General features: G+C 47.9%; 1 protein-coding gene across 1 annotated transcript in view; it reads left to right on the forward strand.

Moving 5' to 3' along the window:
* Window positions 1–2,027: 2,027 nt before the first annotated feature.
* Window positions 2,028–22,333, forward strand: part of LOC147610952 (uncharacterized) — a 74,847-nt gene continuing 54,541 nt past the window's right edge. Inside the window, exons 1-2 of the mRNA XM_086785618.1 lie at window positions 2,028–2,393; window positions 2,483–2,691. Of these exons, the coding sequence (XP_086641744.1) occupies window positions 2,117–2,393; window positions 2,483–2,691 (486 nt within the window). The 5' untranslated portion in view covers window positions 2,028–2,116. The remainder of the gene's footprint in view (window positions 2,394–2,482; window positions 2,692–22,333) is intronic.

Genomic DNA, 22,333 nt, shown 5'->3' on the forward strand with positions numbered 1-22,333 from the left:
CGTTTTTGTAGTCGACTGCTGGTTGTGTGGAGCTTGGTCGGTCGGGTGCGGACTGTGTGCGAGCGGCTCTTGTGTGCTCTGACAAGGCTGTGTGTCGCTGTTGATCTCCACATGATGGCCTATTAGCTGTTGTGCGCTTATCGGCTACGCTGTTGACTTTTGTTGTGTGCTAGCTGTGCAACAGCTAGACAACCATATGCTATGGCTATTGGCTCTGTAGACGTATATGCCATCGACGTCTTCACAACCAGCACACTTGGGTGGTTGTTTGTGCTTGGTGGCTGCTTGCGCTTCTCGTGCGGACAGATAACGAGAGAGAGAGAGAGAGAGAGAGAGAGTGGTTGCTCTCAAAGTTGATAAAGCGATAAAGCCCTCCTTCCCATCGGACAAGTAACGTCACAGAGAGAGAGAGGGCGAATAGTTACTCTCCTCCGCGGTTTGTAAAAGTGCAAAGAGAGAAGATGCCGTTGAACGGCAACGCGCAGCTGTTGTGTGCTTCCAGGTATCAAGGTATCAGAACAACGTTGTGATGGGGCATTTGACTAGCACGTACATTGCATAGCTCTAATACTAGTGAGAGGCCACCGTGAAACCTGCTAGAAGAGAATAGGGCAACTCTTCACCCAACCAGATATAGGAACCCTAGTAGGCTAAAATAGCCTTGGCTGTCCGCACATGTCTAAACTCCCCTGAAGCGCCCGACTCCCCCTAGTCCTACCCATGTTCTGACAGAGGGGGAGGATAGAGAGAGTGAGTAAAGAGAAGGATAGAGAGAGTGAAAAGGAGGGAGGGAGAAAGAGATCAAGGAGAGTGAGAGAGGGGGAGGGAAGAGGGTTGGACAAGGAGAGAGAGGGAGGGAGGGAGAGGGAAATGAAGGAGAGAGAGAGAGAGGGGAAGGATAGACAGAGCTACCAACGAGAGCGAAGGATAGAGAGAGTTAGCTACGAGAATGATAAAGAGAGAGAGAGAGAGAGAGAGCCAATAGAAGGATAGAGAGAGAGAGAGGGGGGGAGGATAGAGAGAGTAAGTAAAGAGAAGGATAGAGAGAGTGAGAGGGGGAGAGTGAAAAGGGAGGGAGGAAGAGGGAGATGAAGGAGAGTGAGTAGAGAGAGAAAGGAAGGAGCAAGGTTGGTGGTGTGGGATGGGTTGGTGGGCTGGGTTGGGCAGTGGTGGGAGGAGATGATGGTGGCAATAGTTAGAGAGAGATTGTTCAAGTAGAGAAAGAGGGCAGCCAAGAAAAGCTCCTTCAAAAATCACACTCCAAATTGAGGAAAGCTCTTCAGCTTTGAGAAACTAGCATTTCGCACACAAATTTGCAATTGGGTTAGAGGAATCGAAAGTAACATGCACACAAAAAAGGAAATAAGAAATCAGAGAAAGAAAGCCAGCATTCCGTTGTTGCAGATAATAAAAAAACAAAAGGCATACGGAATAGCATAGGCTCTTTTAGAAGAAGTGCAAAGAACACTCACTAGATGAGTGAGCTTTCTTTTTTACACAATAAAGATTATGGAGATCAGCAACACCTTCTCGAGCAGTTTGTATCCTAGAACAAGCAAGATCAATCGGGTGATCTCCTACATGTGACATGGTGGATGAGCAAGCTTTCTTTTTTACCCAATGAAGATTGTAGAGATCAGCATCACCTTTACGAGGAGTTTGTATCCTAGAACAAGGATCAATAGAGTGTGTAGGAAGATCTCCTACATGTGACATGGTGGATGTTGAGGAGTCGGTCTTTGAGAGCAGAGCAATGGAGTGACAGAGCAAGGAAGGAGATGGAAACCATGGTGAAGGGCTCTTCTTCTGATTTGTGATGTGGGAGCCATCTTGAACGGGCAGAAGATAGATGGAATAAACTGAAATTAGTGCACTACATGACAGAGCAAGGAAGAAGATTCAACAGTCACACGAGAGGGGGCAAAACAAAAAAAAAAAGTCCAAAAAAAGAAAATAAAAGTGAACAACACATGGCCATGGCAAAGAAGAAATATGTGAGCAATCGAGAAGGGCCAAGAAAAAGCAAACAATCGCTCTTCTTACCCCATCCAAACACACACCTTCACCAATTGCTCTACCGCACTGCTTTCCAGCACAAGCTATTTGCAACAAGGTCATGGAAGGCCTGGTCGCGGTGGACAGGTGGACGTGCAGGAAGGGCCAGGCCTTCTTCCTCACGCACATGCATGCGGATCACACCAAGGGCCTCTCGGAGCGATGGCAGCAGGGCCCCCTCTACTGCTCCCGCATCACGGCCGCCCTCCTTCTCCTCAAGTTCCCCTCCTTCGACGGCTCCCTCATCCACGTCCTGCCCCTCGGAACCCCCTCCTTGATACCCCTCCCCAAAAACCAATTGCTCGAGGTCACCCCTATCGACGCAGACCATTGCCCTGGTATATGCGCTCACCTTTGTTTTTCTCATGTACATTATCATTCATGGCCAAAATTTCTCCTGTTTTGATCTGATCTTTACTGTTCCTAGGCTCTGTCATGTTTGTTTTCCGTGGAGCCTTTGGCTGCATCCTCCACACTGGTGACTTTCGTTGGGAATTCGGCAGCCCCAAGCTGGACGCCATCAAGCGCTGCATAGCCGCGGCCACGGGCGGCTCTCGTGTGGACCTCCTTTGCTTGGACAACACTTTCTGCAATGCCCGCTTCTCTTTTCCTCCCCGGCATGTCGCCGCACAGCAGGTTACCTACCTACCCTCTCCTGTTTTGCATCAAGAAAGTTTCGTATTCTCAAGGCTTATCTTAGTAGGGTTGTGCTTTGCTATAGTATCTTTTGTGCGGGTGCAAGTGCACATGCGAGTCACACACTCCATATGCAGCTGTGGATGGAAATCTTACGTGAGTTGCTCATTTGTTGCGTTTTACATACCCAAACATGATTTATCCATGATTTTAGCTACAATGAGGTGCATTTTTTCTTAGTAGTGCTCTCCTACTATGAGACTTGGCCGATTGATGGCCATCTTCCGTGTGCTGCGCCTCTGTTTACTGAGTGCGTTCTTTCATGGTATCAGAGCCTCGTCGGCTCGTGCACGGCATCGGGCTTCGCATCTGAGTCTCGTCGGCTCCTGCTTGGCATTGGGTTTCGCTTCCAAGGGGATGTTGGAATGAAATCTTGCCCTCTTGCTCCTCTTGCTGCCATGTGGCAGCGTAATATCCCACATAATGGGTTGGGGTCAACTTACCCTCTATATAGGGCTAAATGCCCATTGGTCTCCCCTCATCCCCCACCTTTATGGTGGTTTCACGGGATCTTCAGGTGTGTGGGGGGGGACCTAGCCGGTCGTTGGCCTCCGTCCGCGTTCTATGCTTCCGCTCGTGTGATGCTTCCACTCGTGTGATGCTTTGTTGTTCTGCATTCTTTCAGATTAGCCATGATCAATAGCATGATCTTCTGGCCTTTCCAGAGGAAGTTCTCCTGGCAATGACTCAAAAAAACAATCTTGGTACTCACGTAGGAAATCAGTCCTGTCTTTATCTAACATAGACAATTAGATTAAGATTCATCATCTTTTGCATCCTTTACAAAAACCAAGTACGCGGAAAGATGCTTTTTCATTACTGATGAAATGGCCGAAGCCATACAATAGAAACAAATTTCCCTTTAAGCTTTACATCTAAAATATGCTCTTTGTCTCTATGAGTGTAATCTTCCTGTTGTACGTATCCACCACCACATGTACTCTATGACACCATGGCATACCCAACAAAACATCACACCCATCAAGTGGCATGATATAGAACTCCTCACTGTCCACATAACCCTGCACATGAAGCCTCAGCTTCCCAATAATAGGGGTAATGGGTTCTGCATACCCAGGACAAGTCATATTAGCCTCATATAAAGATCCCATCTCCTCTGCATGGATCCCTAATCTGCCAGCCAAATCTGGTGAGATAAAGTTGGCTCTAGCACCTGTGTCAAAGAAAATCAAAGCATTCTGATCTCTAACTTTGCCCCATGTCCTGCACAACTCAGTCTCCTCACCACCTGGCTGTTCCCAACAAGATCAAGAACTAAGCCTGCAAAAGGCTTTGCTTTCTTAGACTTGGGCTCCCCTTTAGTGTCAGAGTCCTTGTGGGACTTACGCTTGGGACAATTGAAAGACATATGTTCCTCTTCGGTACAGAAAAAGCATTTCTTGGCATCCATGAAAGCCTCTCTCTCCTCAGTTCTTTTGGGCATCGGTAACTTCTTACGCTGCTTCTCTGCAAGCACTGTTGCATCTTGCGATGCATGGCCTGACTTTTCAGTTTTCTTGCCTGTGCTTTTGCTGCCCTTAAATCCAGTTGAAACTCCAGTGAGTAATGCATTTGCCGTCATGGCATTCTCTATCATTTGCTACATATTTGTTACTCTAGTCTTAATGCAATAGTCACGCACTTCCTTGGGCAACCGACAACAATACTTCTCAAACTGGCAAATGGGCTGTCAAACGGGCTTTAAACTGGGCATCATCTTCCTCTTTACTTGGCATGTCTTCTGGCTGCGTTACATCCTCATAACGTGCATCTTCTGCAGCCTGTTCTCCTGCAAGTACATCCTCAGATTCAGTCCTCTCAGGAGTGGTCTCTTGTACTTCCTCATCATCAAAATCATAATCATCTTCAGAGTCTAACATCTTGCTGAAATTTTCAGCAATGGCTTTCCTCGAGACAACCACGAGCTAACCCCCTTAAGAAAGTTGATGATGGTCCCGGCAACAACGGAACCTTGAAACCCGCCTCTGGTAGAAACCCAAGTGCGGTAGATTATCAGTCACCCAATCCAATTGTAGTCCAGCCAATAGAACAAATAAATAGCAGCTAGAGTGCTTCAACACATGAAAGAGAACGACACCTGTTGGCCCCAAAGTTTGGCGCCCCTTTTAGTATTTCTTTATTCAATTTCAATGGAAAAGGTTAAATGATTACAACATGGCCATTCATGGCTCCTATATCTGCAAGTCCAATCTGCCAATCTTTTGGACCTCTTAGCATAGAGGTTACACACAGCTTTGTGTCCCAAGAACACCACACTGTTATCTCCTCTAATCTACTAAGTTAGTGCATCCATGAGGCCTTGAATATGCATCTGACTGAACCATGCACATAGCCACAAACTCAGCCATGAAAACAGTCCACAAACTCTTCCAAATCAGTCCACAATCTTGCCCTCTTTCCACCCTCTGAACTGCCAAACCCTTCCTCTCACGAAGGGCCAGAGGGAACAACTCCGGAACAGTCACGAGCCAGTGAAAAGAGAGACTCAATATGACACCTCTTGCAGTCCCACTTGCTCACAAAGAGAGAAACTTACAGTCCTTGTGTCGCTTTTCACAAGAGAGAAGAGTTGCAAGGAAAAGCCCCGTTCATTCTTGCCCTCTTGGCTTGCAGCCGAGAGAGAGAACACCTGTGGATGAACCCGCTGTCCAGCCTTGTACTCCCTCCTACAGACCACGCTTCTACCATGCTCACACTTATGCTGCACCAATTTCATAGGGTCATGAAATACCCCCCTCTTGAAAAATGGCAAGCGTTCTCCATTGCATTCTGGTCATACAACAAGACATCTAAAGCGAAACCACACTGATAACGAAGGCTGCCCAATACATTAGATATCAGCCATGTGATCCAACTAAAAGTGAAAAGTATAATATGGCAAGATCAGCGTCCCAATCTCTCTAAGCCACCCAAAAGGGGTACAGGCTGCATATATATCTGCGTTTTCACCTTAGCATACCTCTGCGTTTTTTACATCAGCAATCATCAGGACATAAGCGCTTACATCCGTGCTTACATCAGTGCTCTCATCTCAACCCTACATTAGGCATGTATCGGCGCTTACATTAGGCTTACTTCGAGATTGTTATTTGCGTTTTTGGGACAGTAGCCTTCTCTGCTCGTTCGGAGTCTCACATAGAGCTCCTGTACTGGACTCAAGGTCACCGTGAAACGTTTCTCTATCGAAACGCAACGATGCTGAAATGATTTATTTTGGAACAAAACGTTTCAACACCAGGTAGGTGGACAATGAAACGTTGGACCGAAACGATCATATACATAAAATGTGAAGGTGCTGGCCAATAGTTATAAGATGATACTAGCATATTTATCATTAGTAAACAAAGAAGACATACAAAAGCGAAGAGAAAAGAACAAATAGGATGAAAGAAGGAAAGATAAAGAATTATGAAAGCTAAAAAGCACACAAAATCACAACCTTTTTTCCCACATGAAACAATATGGTTTCGATGTGCACATGAAACGTATCAACACTGAAACGTGAAACGAGTTTCAAAGCCATTGAAACGAGTTTCATGGTGACCATGACTGGACTTCATCATTTATATACATATCACCATTGCATGCTGCGTGATTTGCTCTGATCTTTCATATATTTGGTCCTTTGGTCTCTTTTGCTCTCACATGGTATCAGAGCTATCGTGAGCAAAAGGATTGAAGACCTTGAGAGTACACCAAGGTCACTGCGAAACGTTTCACTATCGAAACGAAACGATGTTGAAACGATTTATTTTGGAACAAGACGTTTCATTACTAAGTAGGTGGACAATGAAACGTTGGACCGAAATGATCATATACATAAAATGTGAAGGTACTAGCCAATAGTTATAAGATGATATTAGCATATTTATCATCAGTAAACAAAGAAGACATACAAAATAGAAGAGAAAAGAACAAATAGAATAAAAGAAGGAAAGAGAAAGAATTATAAAAGCTAAAAAGCACACAAAATCACAACCTTTTTCCCCACATGAAACGATATGGTTTCAATGTGCACATGAAAAGTTTCAACACTGAAACGTGAAACGAGTTTCAAAGCCACCGAAACGAGTTTCATGGTGGTGACCATGGAGTACACAGCATGGATTGTCTATCCTCGATTCCGGAGGATTAGCCTTTCATACCAGATATTGACTCTCCTTATTTAGATATAGATCACACAGAGGATGGGACTCCTCTGTGTGATCACACAGAGGATGGGACTCCTCTGTGTGAATGAGGATGGGACTCCTCATTCACTAGAGAGCCCTGTTCGAGGTCTTTCATTGAGAGACGACCAACCCATTTTTACCCACTCACCCTCTACACCCTTGGCATATGGTTTCTCTTCTCCGAGCTCATCAGCCGCCGTTAGTTCTAGAGGAGGATACATGCCCATAGCCAGTGTACCAGTATTGGACCTAGGTATTTAGCCTCGACTGGAGAACCTTGCTTGTCATTCTAGCCGACAAACTGGACTTCGGCATGGGACTTTTTCTTAGGAAGGACACGTACCTCCTCGGTCGTTCGGAGATCCATCATCATCCGTGCTGGTGACCACGTTAGGTTCGTATTTGCCTTTTAGTACGTATGTGCCTAACTCTACTTGGATATCTTCTTTTGTAGCACAGGTTCAGCAAACGGTACCATCAACTACCCTTGATCCGTGGCATTTTGTGAACCCAAGAAGGAGGTGACACTGTTTTCTCCTCTGGTTCACTTTCTGTTCCTACTGCTAATGTGTTATGGAATACTGCTCAATTTCAAGCACAAAACCCTCCGCCCAACCCATATCTCTTCCTACTAGTGTTGGTTTGCAGTCATCACCGCTTGCACCTCCTTTGGGTCCTGCGTATGCCACCACTGGTTCTGTCAAGTCCCAGGAAGACCAGGTTATCACTTTACTAAACAAGTTGCTGCCTAGCTTCTTTACTTTTGTCACACAGACCATTAGTTTAGAACCTATGCCTAACCTATATGAGTGTGAGTGCCAACTCTTGCGCTTCGCTCGGTTGCATGACCAATTTCATCCCAAGAAGTCATCCTCTTACTCCACTCAAGAGGGGGCCCTTGTGTCCAATACCACCTCTACTCAAAAAGGACAGTAAGAGAAGGGGAACAGCAACTCAGGAAATCAAGGCAAACCTCCCGGCATCAATATTCATTCCAAAAACCTTGCCTCAACACCCATTCCCCACTGGCAAAATATTCCCAAAAAGAATAGATTTTGCACTTATTGCCAAATGCCTGGACATTTTGATGATGAGTGTGTTTTTAAAGCCAAGGAAATAGAGGCAACACCTCCAACCCCACTACCTCCACACGCCAAACCAACCAAGGTGGTAGCAATGCCCCAAATTGGAGATCTAGAGGGGGTAGTAATCCAGCACCTACTCTGCCGGGCTCCTCGCCAAGGACCCAGCAACAAGGCAATGGTTCTACTTGTCCGCGTTCCTCTCAGTGGCGATCCACTGGTCAGGTTGCTCAAGCCCCACCTTTCTAGTCAGTTTCTTTTACCACCCTTGAAGAGATGTCTGACTGGTCTTCCCTTACACCTCATCCCGGCCCCTCAGCCAATATCGCTCTGGTCACATTTAAGGTTGATTCTAGCCACTCCTCTAGAAAGAAGAAGAAACAAGGGCCTAAAATGAGGCCATCCGCGGGGGAAAGCCTCTGCCTTCATTTAGATCTGTCAGTCACCTGACAATCCTTTTGTGCCCATCATTGAGGCCCATCCAACTCTTCCCTGTGGTCATCTAGTCACTTGGGTAGTTGACAGTGGAGCTACTCACCATATGGCACGCAATGCTGACATTTTCATCTCTTAGCATCCCGTTAAGGGAGAAAATCGATGTGGCAACAACACAATGATGCCCATAAAATCCATTGGCACTGTCTTATTTGACACCAACACTGGCCCCAACTTGGCTACCTTGGACAATGTCTATCTTGTCCCTAATTTAGGTCTCAACTTACTTTTTGTATCCCAGCTGACCCAACTCGATCGTGGTGTTTACTTCAACAAACGAGTTGTCGAGGTAATTGATGAAACTACTGGTCTTGTTGTTGCTAGAGGTCAAGCTCAGAAGGACGGTTTGTACCGGATGTCTACTTTTCTATGGCCCCAACTAGGCTACCTTGGACAATGTCTATCTTGTCCCTAATTTAGGTCTCAACTTACTTTCATTATCCCAGCTGACCCAACTCGATTGTGGTGTTTACTTCAAGAAATGAGTTGTCGACAGTCGAGGTAATTGATGAAACTACCGGTCTTATTGTTCCCAGAGGTCAAGCTCAGAGGATGGTTTGTACCGGATGTCTACTTTTCTAATTGAGCCATCTTTTGCTGGTTCAGAGTTTCATTGGGTTCGGGCCTATGTGACCCAAGCTCCCTCCGACATTGAACGACTATGGCACTTTCGCTATGGTCATCTACCCTATGCCACACTCTACGAGCTATCTCGAGATAAGTTAGTTGAAGGCATACCTAGCCTCAAACTGACAAAGGTGTTGGGTAGGAGGGCAGCTAACCTACGCGCGCGCGCGCACACACAGCACAGAGAAACGTGAGTGCTGGAAAAGATGTACTCAATAATGATATGAAATGAAAGTACAAGTGAGGGAAAAGCAAGCACTATATGACGGGGAAAAGGAGAATCCCCAATGTCACAGTGCTAATGCTAGAGCAGAGTAGTACATAAACGCATCACCTGAAATGCATGGCAAAGATCATGTGGACATCAATTGCATCAAATCAAGAGGCATCGCATAATACCCCCTTGAAGGCAAGCATCAAAATGCCAAGCTGATCTGCATGTAATTGTCAAATCCCCACGGATCCCCTCGTGATCGATCTTGGTTCGAAACTCGAATCGTGCAAACAAATGAACAAACAAACAAGCAAGGGGGTGCAGGCCTGACTCACCTCCCAACCATGACAGTCGTGGGCAAGCCCACAGTCTTGGTTGTCCCCACCGAGCTACGAGTTGAGCTAACTAGGATGACGTACCGACCAATCTCCTCCTCGCGACGTCCCATACCGCCACGAAGCTGCCCTCGCGGGCCTCGAGATTGCTGTCGGCCTCGGCTGCATAAAGCAGGTGCACGTCTGCACTAGATCCAGGCTCCAAGACCATAGAGCTCTCACAAACTCGCGAGACTCTCTATAATATTCTGTGATAAGCGTATTACGCAATCTTCGTTCACGAAATCCAAGAATCTTTTCAGGTTCGTGCGGAACAAATGTCATGTCCTCAACATCTATAATTTCTTGAGGAGTAACTAACTGATCTGCTCCACCCAGTACTTCCTGAAGTCTACTAACATGAAATACAGGATGAACTTTCACATGAGAAGGCAAATCCAATTCATATACAACTGAACCAATCCGTCGTGTAACACGAAATGGTCCACAGTATCTAGGGGATAATTTCGGAGATCTACCTGTCCGTAAAGTCTCGGAATCTTTCGGAACTCGCAAATACACCATCGTTCCTTCAGAGAACTCTCTAGGTGAACGATGTCTATTAGAATAAAACCTGTCTCGGTCTTGAGCACTTCTAATAGATTCCTTCGCAACTTGTAACATTTCTTACATATCTTGCAAAAAAGTACGTGTTACATCATGCTGAAGTCCTGAGAATCCTACTGTAACAGGTGATCTTGGTTGAAAACCATACATAAGCATGAAAGGACTAAACCCTGTACTCGTATGCTTAGTACTGTTATATGCAAATTCTAACATAGGAAGATAATCCTCCCATGAACTCTGTCTTTTGGATACATATGCTCGAAGCATATCCTCCAAAATCTGATTCACTCTTTCAGTCTGGCCATCAGATTGAGGATGATCTGAGGAACTCAAATTCAAAGTTGTTTCCAACTTCTCAAAAACAAGTTTCCAAAAATCACTCGTAAACTTAGCGTCTCTATCACTGACTATGTCGTGCGGTAACCCGTACAATCTAAACAATTGCTCGATAAACTGCCGAGCTAATTGCGTAGCTGTAATAGTCTTCCGGGTTGGTAAAAATCTAGCCATTTTTGTCAAGCGATCTACCACAACCCAAATAGAATCGTGGCCTTGATGTGTTCTTGGCAATCCGGTAATAAAATCCATGGAAATACTTTCCCATTTATTACTTGGGATTTGCAAAGGATGTAACAACCCAGCCTGTCTAAAGCGTTCAGCTTTATTTGCCTGACAAATCTGACACTTGAGAACATAATCTTCTACATACCCTTTCATCTTCAGCCAATAAAAAGTGTGTTTCACTAATGATAGTGTCCTGTGTACCCTAGGGTGTCCAGCAGAAGGGGCGTCATGACACTCCCTCAGAATCTTGGACCTAATGTCCGAGATCTGTGGTACACAAATTTTGTCATTACGGAATAGCAAATCATTCCGAATCATCCACTGACCACCTGTAGCCTGAAGAGTAGATTGCTCAGCCATCGAGTCTTGGTCAATCAATGAGCTTCCGTCCTGGATCTTTTGCCAAAATGGACCAAAATAACTATTAGTCCTGCAAAGCCCTCTCAATGACTGAAATAAGTCAGTAGAAATCTCGGTGAACAACAAAGTATTCACCTCTCTAATCCGACTAAGCGCATTTGCAATACTATTCATGGACCCTTTCCGATAACGGATCTCAAAATCAAAATCTTGCATTAACTCTGCCCAACGAGCTTTCCTTCCTCTCAAATCATCCGCATCACACACATACAGTCATCGGTAGTGTGAGCTGAGAGTACTCGCGTACAAATTTCCGAAGAAAAACAACAGAACCGAGAAAAGAACGAAGTTGTTTCACTGTTCGTGGTATAGGCCAGTCCGAAACCTTCTGAACTCGGTCATAGTCAATGCTCAATCCATCTCTAGTGATCTTGTGTCCCAAGTAAATGATGTCGGTCATAAAGAACTCACATTTACTTAACTTAGCATATAGTCGATTCTGTCTTAAAATAGCTAAGACAATCGTGAGGTGTCTGACATGATCCTCAAGAGTACGACTATAAATCAAAATATCATCCAGGAACACCACCACAAATTTCCCTAAATGTTCACGAAAAAGATCGTTCATCATTTGCTGGAAAGTGGCTGGAGCATTGGTTAACCCAAAATGTAGGCTTGGGTCCTGCGTTTGACTTGGTATCCTTTTGCTTCGGGCACACATTACGCATGTGTCCTTTTTCTTCGCAGATAAAACAACGTCCTTCCTTCTTGAGCTTCAAAGCCCTAAGGAGTCGTTTCTTCTTCGCTGGTGTCGAACTTGAACTCTTCGAAGGTTGGTCCGAAGACTTCCCTTCAGTGGTGTTAGCCATAGGTGCGGAGAACTTTCTTTTATTCTTGTTCCCCTGCTCGGTAACGGGTTTCGACTTGGAAGAGACCATCGTATCATCATAGATACGAGCTGAATGAATGGCCTCGTCCAAAGTTTTACATTTGTTATTTTTAACCTGTAATCGGTACGAGTCTGGTAAACCAGCTACGAAAAACCCCAAAAGAGTAGTGGGATCCATCTTTGTAGCTTTCATCTGCAAGCCACGAAACTTCTGGAGGTAGACCTCATAAGTGAGGTGCTGCGAGGTCATGGTCAAAGCTGAAAACCGGGCAACAACATCGTAATCATCCTCTTTCTTGAGAAATTCTTTCTTGAAAACGTCTTCGAATTGTGCCCAAGTCGTTGGCTTAGGGTTGAGTTCCTTCCACCAAAGCAAAGCTTTGCCGGACAAGAAACTTGCTGCTAATTGGATCTTCTTTCCATCATCATATGGATGAAACTGAAAGTGAACTTGCCACTTGTGTAGCCACGTGTCCACGATCTCCTTGGTTCGTTGCTTTTGCTCGCCCCCGAACGGTTCTGGAGTAATGTTGGGGCCTAAAGCTGAAGCCAAGGTATCCATACCCGAGAAAGTAGAGAGGGTAGTGGTCAATAGAGCGATGGAGTTTTGCAAAGCCTGCATCTGGGCTGCGATTTGTGCCTGACGTTCCATCGAAGAAGCTTCGAGAGCTACTTTGAACTCTTGGAAATCTGATTTTGACACAAAATCGTCAAAAAGATCGGCATCGGTACCTTCCGTAGCCGGCAAGCCTTCGCGTTCCACAAGGGGCTCCAACTCTGATTCTTGGGTCGACATCGTGAAGAGGGTACGCGGAGAGAAAATTCGATCTTTGCACAACAAAAGTGCGAGCGAGCTCAAGAGCTTGAGAGCTTGAAAACTTGAGAACTTGAGAGATGTGTGGCAAGAAGCCTACTTGAGGGGGTTTATAAAGGTTTCCCAAAAGCCAAAAATCTTCAAAAGCTAGGGTTAACTTTTGCTTTGCTTTTGTGTTTTTTTTTTCTTGAATAAATATAAATATAAATATATATATATATATATATATATTAATATACATATATATGGATATATATATTCTCTTTTCTTAAAAAAATAAAACACCTTAGAAACCTTGGAGGAGTTGTTAAACCTTAAAAAAAAAAAAAAAAAACGAAAGCCCAAAACGAGTGCTTTCCTTGTTTTGTTTTGTTTTTTTTCTCAACCCCCATGGATTAGCTGCCGGCGTTGCTATTGACGTCACCATCGGCCTGCGCGAGTCGTCCCGCCAGCGTCACCTTGCCTGCCGTCGGCTGCTGCTGGTAGCTGCGCTTCACGCTAGCCTGCGCCTGCCACCGCCCGAGTATGCCTGGCCACAAGGCCACGTGGCCTGGGCGGCAACCTGCTGTGCGTGGCCTGGGCGCCTCCAGTGCATGGCCGGGCCTGGCCGGGACACCTGCGCTTAGGCTGCGTAGGCCTGGCTGCCTGGCCGCCTGGCTACACAGGTACATGCGCCTGCCTGCCAGCCGCCGCCGATAGCCAACCAGCGTCTCCCGCCAACGCACAAATCTGCCCGATCATCGTTCACACAAACGCTCTCTCTCTCTTGTTCGTTCAACGAAAAGCAATATGCTTTTTCTTTTTTTTTTTCTGTTTCTCTCCGTGCAGTTTATGCATATGCACAACAAACATGCCTCTTCTTTGCAAAGCAATCAACCCTACTTAGACTACCACCTCCCCCATCAACATGGGTGTCTTAGATGAAGAAAAAACACATACTAATCTGAAAACTGCAGTATGCACAGAAAAAACAGCAAGCTTTTTTAACACATACCGTTCTTCGACCTCATCTTCTCTACCTACCGACTTGCTCGTTCACGAGGTATGCTCTGATACCACTGTCAAATCCCCACGGATCCCCTCGTGATCGATCTTGGTTCGAAACTCGAATCCTGCAAACAAACGAACAAACAAACGAGCAAGGGGGTGCAGGCCTGACTCACCTCCCAACCATGACAGCCGTGGGCAAGCCCACAGTCTTGGCTGTCCCCACCGAGCCACGAGCTGAGCTAACTAGGATGACTCACCGACCAATCTCCTCCTCGCGACGTCCCATACCGCCACGAAGCTGCCCTCGCGGGCCTCGAGATTGCTGCCGGCCTCGGCTGCATAAAGCAGGTGCACGTCTGCACTAGATCCAGGCTCCAAGACCATAGAGCTCTCACAAACTCGCGAGACTCTCTATAATAAGCAGCAACACTTCATCTCTCTCTGTTTCACTCGGCACCCACTCTGCTCTTCACTATCAGTCTCAACTTACGTGGCCCACACCAGCCCTCACATGGCCAGCCTTACTACTTTCACACAGCCTCTGCTTTCACACAGTTTGTAGACGGCCATCACCTCCGCTGAGCGCCCCAGCTGCTCTACGCCAGGCCACCCACTTACATGTCCTCTCTACTGTCGCCTAGCCCCTTAGTGCTCGCCCCAGCAGCCATATGCAAAAGCCTCCTATCCTCTGGCAGCTCTCCCCGTGTCAGTCAGCTGCGCTACCCACTTCTCTTCTGCGCATCCAACTACTGTTCTGCCCACAGTTGCCTTTGCTACCACAGACGTCGCCCTCTACAACTGACGTATCCAGCCACTGCAACACTTCCTAGCGGCTCCTTCTCCCCAGCCTGTCTTTGCAACAGAGGCCGCGCTTGTTTTGCTATCACCAGCTCCCTCTGGTCTCGACGCTCACAGCTTGTCCTCTCACCGCTGGCGCCCTCCACACCAGCTTCTCTGCACCACTCTTTCTTTGGCACTGTCCTGCAACTACGCCAAAGAGCACCTCGACCACCCTCTGCTTTGCCACTTCTCTGCGCTCCTCAGCTTCCCTTCGCTTTATCTTGCAGCTGCGCCAGACCTTGCCCATAGGCGGCCTCTACACGCCTGTCTTCGTTGCTTATTCTCCTTTCGCCAGCAGTTCCTAGGCGGCTCCCACACGCCAGCCTACGCTTTAACACCCACTGTACGCCAGCCCAAGACGGCCTCCCTTGCTAGCTCTCCTTCATACAGCTGCGCTCCACAAGGGATGCCTGCGGCTCTGCCTTTGCGTCTCTACTTGCTGACGACCATCACACTCTGGCCTCTTCTCTGCACGCTTGCAGCAGCTTCGCTCCAGGCCGCTGATCACCCAGAGAGCCCTCCTTCTTGCCAGCCAGCTGCGCTCACTGAGGTGGTCCAGCCCCTCTTCTGCTACACGACGGCCACACACCTCTCCTCGCCAGCTTCTCAGACTGACCCAGGCCCTCTGAAAACAAACAAGGCGATACCTTTTCTATCTCCCCGGCCAACTCCATGCTTCTGTCAGAAAATGCAGCGGAAATGATATCCAAACTTGGGTAGACAAGAGCAAGTAGACTGCAGAAAATAATCAGCACAAGAAACACAGAGAGATGTGTGTAAACTCTTCTCTATACACAAGATCCCGAAGATACTGAATGAGAAAGTGGAGGAGGATGGGGGGCAATATATACAAGCCCATGAGGGCAGTCGGCCAGCACTGGAAAGGGCCCACGACTGAGCAAAACTCCCACGACTGCTGAATATAGCAGTCGGCCAGCATCTGATGCCCCACGCCTGGACAGAACAAGTCGGCCAGCACTCAGACAGCCCACGACTGATACAGATGCAGTCGGCCAGCTTCAGAGTGCTCCTGGCATCAACTGGCAGCCCTCCAGTCACTAGAAAAAAATGGGAAAAATAGGGAAAAAATACGGGGAGTGTGGAAAAATGATATACAGGCGAGAAAGTGGAGGAGGATGGGGGGCAATATATACAAGCCCATGAGGGCAGTCGGCCAGCACTGGAAAGGGCCCACGACTGAGCAAAACTCCCACGACTGCTGAATATAGCAGTCAGCCAGCTTCAGAGTGCTCCTGGCATCAACTGGCAGCCCTCCAGTCACTAGAAAAAAATGGAAAAAATAGGGAAAAAATACGGGGAGTGTGGAAAAATGATATACGGGCGGGCACACCCACAACAGAGGCCCTGGTGTATACAAATAGACAGGAGATGACTTCTAACACCCCCTCTCAGCTCCTGGCTGTGTAACCAACCCCAGGGAGCTGGAGTGCCGCCTGAGCGTAGCCTGAGGTAGAGACTTCGTGAAGAGGTCCGCCGCATTGTCCTCCGTCGAACAATAAAGTAGCAAGATGTCACCCGCCAAGATCTTCTCACGAACAAAGTGATACTGTATCTCTATATGCTTGGTCCGGGCATGGAAAACCGGGTTCCGAGCAATAGCTATACAACTCTGGTTATCACACTGGATGACTGTGGGCTCCCTCTGTGGAAACCCCATCTCGCCAAGCAGCCTCCGCAGCCATACAACCTCACAAGCAGCACCACAAGCAGCCCGATACTCTGCCTCTGTCGAAGAAAGGGCAATAGTTGGCTGCTTCTTGCTGCTCCAAGAAACCGCTCCTGAGCCGAGGGTAAAAGTGTATCCTGAAGTAGATCTCCTCGTGTCTGGATCTCCTCCCCAATCGGAGTCACTCCAACCTTGGAGCTTGACTCCATTCCCTCCTGTGTAAAAGAGTCCCAGATCCTTCGTACTCTGCAGATACCGCAAGATCCGCAATCCTGCGTCCCAATGAGTCTTCAATGGCGTCTGCATAAAAGAGCTCAACAGCCCCACGGAGAAGCTCAAGTCCAATCTGGTGTTCAGCAACCAGATCAATGAACCAACCAACTTCCGGTACTGCGAGGCATCAACTGGCTCACAAGGATCTGTAACGGTTAACTTTGTGTTCGGGTCCATCGGCGAAGTAATAGGCTTGCAGTTCTCCATCCCAAAGGCCTCAAGCAACTCATGAACATACCGCTGCTGAGAGACGAAAAACCCCCTCTAGGTCTGCCAGATCTCCAATCCCAAGAAGAAGTGGAGTAAGCCTAAGTCGGTCATCTCAAACTCCTTCGACAAGGCAGCCTTCGTCACTCCAATGTGCTCCACATGACCGCCGGTGAGAATGAGATCATCCACATAAAGGATGATGAGTGTGACCATGCCGCGTTCCCGAAAGAGATACAGGTTCGGATCTGCAACCGATCTCTGGAATCCAGTCCGAATAAAGAAGGAATCAATCTTCTGATTCCAAGCCCGCGGAGCTTGCTTAAGACCATACAAGGCCTTACGTAACCTGTAAACCATCCCTTCCGATCCTGGAACAATGAAGCCTGGAGGCTGCTCAACGTACACCTCCTCCTGCAGGTCACCATTAAGAAACGCCGATTTTACATCCATCTGGTACACGGGCCACCTCTGAGAAGAAGCAAGGGCAAGAACGGTCCGAATCGTGGTCATCCTCGCTGTCGGTACAAAGGTATCCTCGTAGTCGATGCCTGGCCGCTGAGCATAACCCTTAGCCACGGGCCTGGCTTTGTGTTTGTCCACCGACCCATCAGCCGCGTACTTGGTCTTAAAGACCCATTTGACACCAATGACTGACCGCTTCGACGGCCTCGGTACCAACTCCCAAGTGTTGTTCTTCTGGATGGCGTCAAGTTCCACCTGCATGGCTTCCCTCCAAGTATCCTGTGAAAGGGCTTCCTTTACGGAAGTGGGCTCTTTATCCCGCATGATACGAGACATAAGAGCATAGTTCACCTGAAGAAGCTCCGCCGTGTTGCTTTTATCTCGAACTCGATGTGATCTTCGAGGGCCGTCCTGTGTGGTCCACTCGGAGGGTAGCTCCGTGACACCTGACTCCCGAAGGGTGTCCATCAACCACCTAGGTACTCGAACAGATCGTGGAGCCTCCTGTGGTCGCGGGGGCTCAACTCCAGCTGCGGGCTCAACCTCCTGTGATGACTGAGGTGGATCAACTGGAGTGGTAGACTGGGAATCATCATCAGACTCTGGATCTCCAAGAAGTGGCGGCTCCTCGACAGTGGATGCTGGAACATGCTCGTCAAAGACCACATCCCGGCTGACAACAATCTCGTTCCTCTCTGGATCATACAACCTGTATCCCTTGGAAAGAGAGTTATACCCCACAAATACCAGCTTGCGGGACTTGGAGTCAAGCTTCCCCCTCTGCTTCTTCGGAATATGTACATACGCGTCACTCCCAAAGACACGGAAGTGCGAGACATCGGGTTTCCTGCCAAAATATGCCTCAAATGGAGTCATATGGGGTACAGAAGTCGTCGGAGAGCGGTTAATGGTATGGACAGCTGTCGCCACAGCCTCACCCCAAAGTGGACGAGGAAGATCTCGATGCTCCAGCATGGTCCTCGCCATCTCCACCACAGTCCTGTTCTTACGAAGGCGATCCGGTATTGGCCAATTCCCTCTTGATGCCATGATCTGCACAAAACCGAAAGAATACAGTCGAGGAGAATTCCCCTCCTTTGTCAGCCCTGAGAGTCTTGACCTGAAATCCAGACTCTTTCTCCACCATCACGTGCCAATCCTTGAACCAAGCAAAAGCCTGGTCCTTCTGTGAAAGAAAGTAGACCCACGTGAATCTAGTACAATCATCAACAAGCAGCATGAAGTAGAGAGATCCTCCCAAGGATGGTATCTGCTGTGGTCCACACAAGTCAGTGTGAATCAACTCCAAAGGTTTCGAAGCCCGCCTGGAAGCCTGCTTCGGAAAGGATTCCCTGTGCTGCTTACCACGTATGCAAGAACTGCAGCGTCCTTGCCTACTACCAACATCTGGCAAGCCAACCACCATCTGGTCCCGGAAGACGCGCCGCAAAGCATCCACATTTAAGTGGCCAACACGAAAGTGCCACAAATCTCCGACCTGAGAGCCTGTCAGTGAGGAGAGTGCAGAGAGCTTGTAGATGCCGTTCTCCACACCGCCTTCCCAAACAACTTTGCCTGTCTCACGGTCCCTTAGAGCAACTGAATGCTCCTCAGATTCCACCCGAACGCCAGTCTTGCATACCTCATGCAGTGACAAAAGATGAAAGCCCAGAGCAGGGACATAAAGAACACGGGAAGCATGCTTGCCCCCCTTGCCGTCGGGAATGATCTCCATCCGGCCCTCACTATGAATCGGAATAGTGGAGTTATCGCCAATAAAGATACGACCTGACTGCCGTTTCAGATCCAGGAAGAAGTCACGGGATGGAGTCATGTGCCTGGAAGCACCACTGTCGAGAATCCATTCCCGAGTATCCTTTGCGGTGAAGCCAACTGCCTCCTCGCTCGAAGACGATGAATCATCGGAGTCCACCATCTCCAAGTGCACAAATGCCGGAGTCTTCGCAGCTGAGGCTGAGGACTCAGCACTCTTCCCTGTCCGCTTAGGGCACTTCCTCCAGTAGTGGCCTTTCTCGCCACAATCATTACACGATCTTTCGGCCTTCAGCTTCTCTCGTTCTGGATCAGGCTTCTTCTCGGAAGACTTATCTGGTGAAGCCTTCCCTTTGCCCTTGTTGGTATTACGGCCTTTCGACCGTTGGCCAGTTAAGGCCTCCGAACCTCCGCCGTGAGGAGGGTTCGTGAAACGTTCCTCCTGGTCCAGGACCATTGGCACAAGCTCCTCCCAAGTAATGGTGCTGAGCCTGCCACTAGTGATCAACGAGGAATAGAAAGCGGAATACTGACCAGGCAAGTGGGAAAGTAACGTGATGGCCATATCTTCGGACGATATCTCTTTCCCAGCTTGAAGGACTTCCTGCTGAAGGGCCTGCAGCTTGTTAATGTGTTCCCACATCGTCGAAGACTTTGCAGGGTTCATAACCCGCATCTGCACTTCCAAGGATATCCGCTTCATGGGTGACACCCTGTTGTACAAAGAAGCCAAGTGCTCCCATATGCCTCTCGCCAGCGTCATGTGCTTCACATGGTTGATCACCTGTGGTGTGCAATTGAGGAATATAAACGACCGGACCCTGGCGTTGACACGGTCCCACATTTGTGCCTGTGCCTCTCGGTCCTTCCTCGTCGATAATAACTCCCCTTCCTCAGCTTCCGGTCTTGGCACCCCTTTGATAATAAAATCAGCAAGATCATATGACACCAGAACTGACTCCATCATGACCTTCCAGATGCCATAATTGGACCCGTCCAACTGCCGATCCACTGGGAACGTGGGGAGAGTCGGAATCTTCACGTGCTTCTCCGCCATCTCGAGTAAATCCGCCATCTCGGAGAGTAACCTGAAAGGGTGGGTGGGTGGGAAAAATCTGAAAATTAGAAAATATGCAAGTGGCTGTCCAGCCCCTCTGCCCGCCTTCCTCTTGCACCTTCACTTCCCGTTCAGCCCGAAACAGTCCACCGATCAGTAACCTGTTGCTCCCCCTCTTGCTCAGAAAAACGCTCAAGATCTCCTAGAGCCTAGGGCTCTGATACCATGTCAGAATATGCAGCGGAAATGATATCCAAACTTGGGTAGACAAGAGCAAGTAGACTGCAGAAAATAATCAGCACAAGAAACACAGAGAGATGTGTGTAAACTCTTCTCTATACACAAGATCCCGAAGATACTGAATGAGAAAGTGGAGGAGGATGGGGGGCAATATATACAAGCCCATGAGGGCAGTCGGCCAGCACTGGAAAGGGCCCACGACTGAGCAAAACTCCCACGACTGCTGAATATAGCAGTCGGCCAGCATCTGATGCCCCACGCCTGGACAGAACAAGTCGGCCAGCACTCAGACAGCCCACGACTGATACAGATGCAGTCGGCCAGCTTCAGAGTGCTCCTGGCATCAACTGGCAGCCCTCCAGTCACTAGAAAAAAATGGGAAAAATAGGGAAAAAATACGGGGAGTGTGGAAAAATGATATACGGGCGGGCACACCCACAACAGAGGCCCTGGTGTATACAAATAGACAGGAGATGACTTCTAACAGCTTCGCCAGCTTCGTTAATCTTTTGGAAGATGCGCTGGCAGCCAAATAAGTCTCCACGCCAACTTTGCCAGCTGGCCACATCATCCTTTTTCTATATTTTATTTATTATAAAAAATGGCCACCATATTATTCCTTTTATTGTTCAATGCTACCTTGGCCCTTTTATCATCAATTATCCCCAAGACTTTCCACACACATTTCACATATAACTTCGTGTGCCCACTGTACTTCTAGGACGCCCACACACTTCAAGACGACCGAGCAGTTAATATCATCTCCAGCGGACCTCCAGTAGACCACTTCCGGACAGGCCTGCAACAGGCCCAAAACAAATCCATCCACACTGAACACCTGGCAACGCCCTCCAAAGCCAAATCTTCACACACGCCACGCATCCATATATACACGAGCCCAAAAGATCTTCCAGTTCACTAGGTCCTCCAAGGCCTATAAAAGGGCACAATTGCTCATTGTTTTCTTCATTCAGTCCTGACTTGGGGCTGAGTCATAGAACTAGGATTAGACTAGGTTTTATACCTTTTCAAGGAGGCAGCCTATGGCTGCAAGACAGATGTACTTTTTTGTACCATATTATATACTGAATTCTCAGCTATCTCTCTCTTCTGCTTGCGTTTTGCATCAACATGTTCCCGATGGTGAAAGGGCTGAAAGAAGACTCCCAAAGCTTCTGCATGTCACACAAACTCTCCTCTTCTAGATCTGATCGAGCAGTGACAGATACACTTCTGTACAAGAAATTGGTTGGTTCCTTGATTTGGTTGCTCAACACATGGCTTGATTGTACATTTCAGGTGGGAACTCTCAATGCTTTCACGCAGGCACCTTTGGATGTTCATTGGCAGGCAGCACTCTGCATGTTGCGGTACTTGAAAGGTACCAAGGATTTCAGGAGAGATGGGACTCTAGGGATGCACAGGCCATGTCCTTGATAGCCCTTTCAGTGAAAAGGACTATTATTCCACACATTCGGTCTTGCAAGACATCGAAGCTTGCATGGGACACATTGGAAGCAATGTATCAAGTACGCAACGAGGCAAGAGTTGCCTACTTGAAGAGGCAATTGGATCTTCTTTCTATGGATGAGGGTGACTCCATGGCAAATCATCTCACCAAAGTGAGATTTGCAGGAACAATTGCTCAACATTGATGAGGTTATCCCAGACAAACAGCTGGTCACCAACACTCTTCATTCTTTACCACCTTCCTACTTGGGCTTTCACACCTCTCTCAACCTCTCTATGAGAGGAGGTGGCGATCTCGTCACTTTTGAAGAGCTAGTGGGTTTACTCTTGCAAGAAGAGCAAACAAGAGCAAACTTTTCTAGCAACCGTGGTGGAGACGAGGCATTTACAGCCAAGGACAA

The sequence above is a fragment of the Cibotium barometz genome, chromosome 48 (genome assembly GCF_041138505.1).
Source record: "Cibotium barometz isolate CiBa-2024 chromosome 48, ASM4113850v1, whole genome shotgun sequence".
Lineage (NCBI taxonomy): Eukaryota > Viridiplantae > Streptophyta > Polypodiopsida > Cyatheales > Cibotiaceae > Cibotium > Cibotium barometz.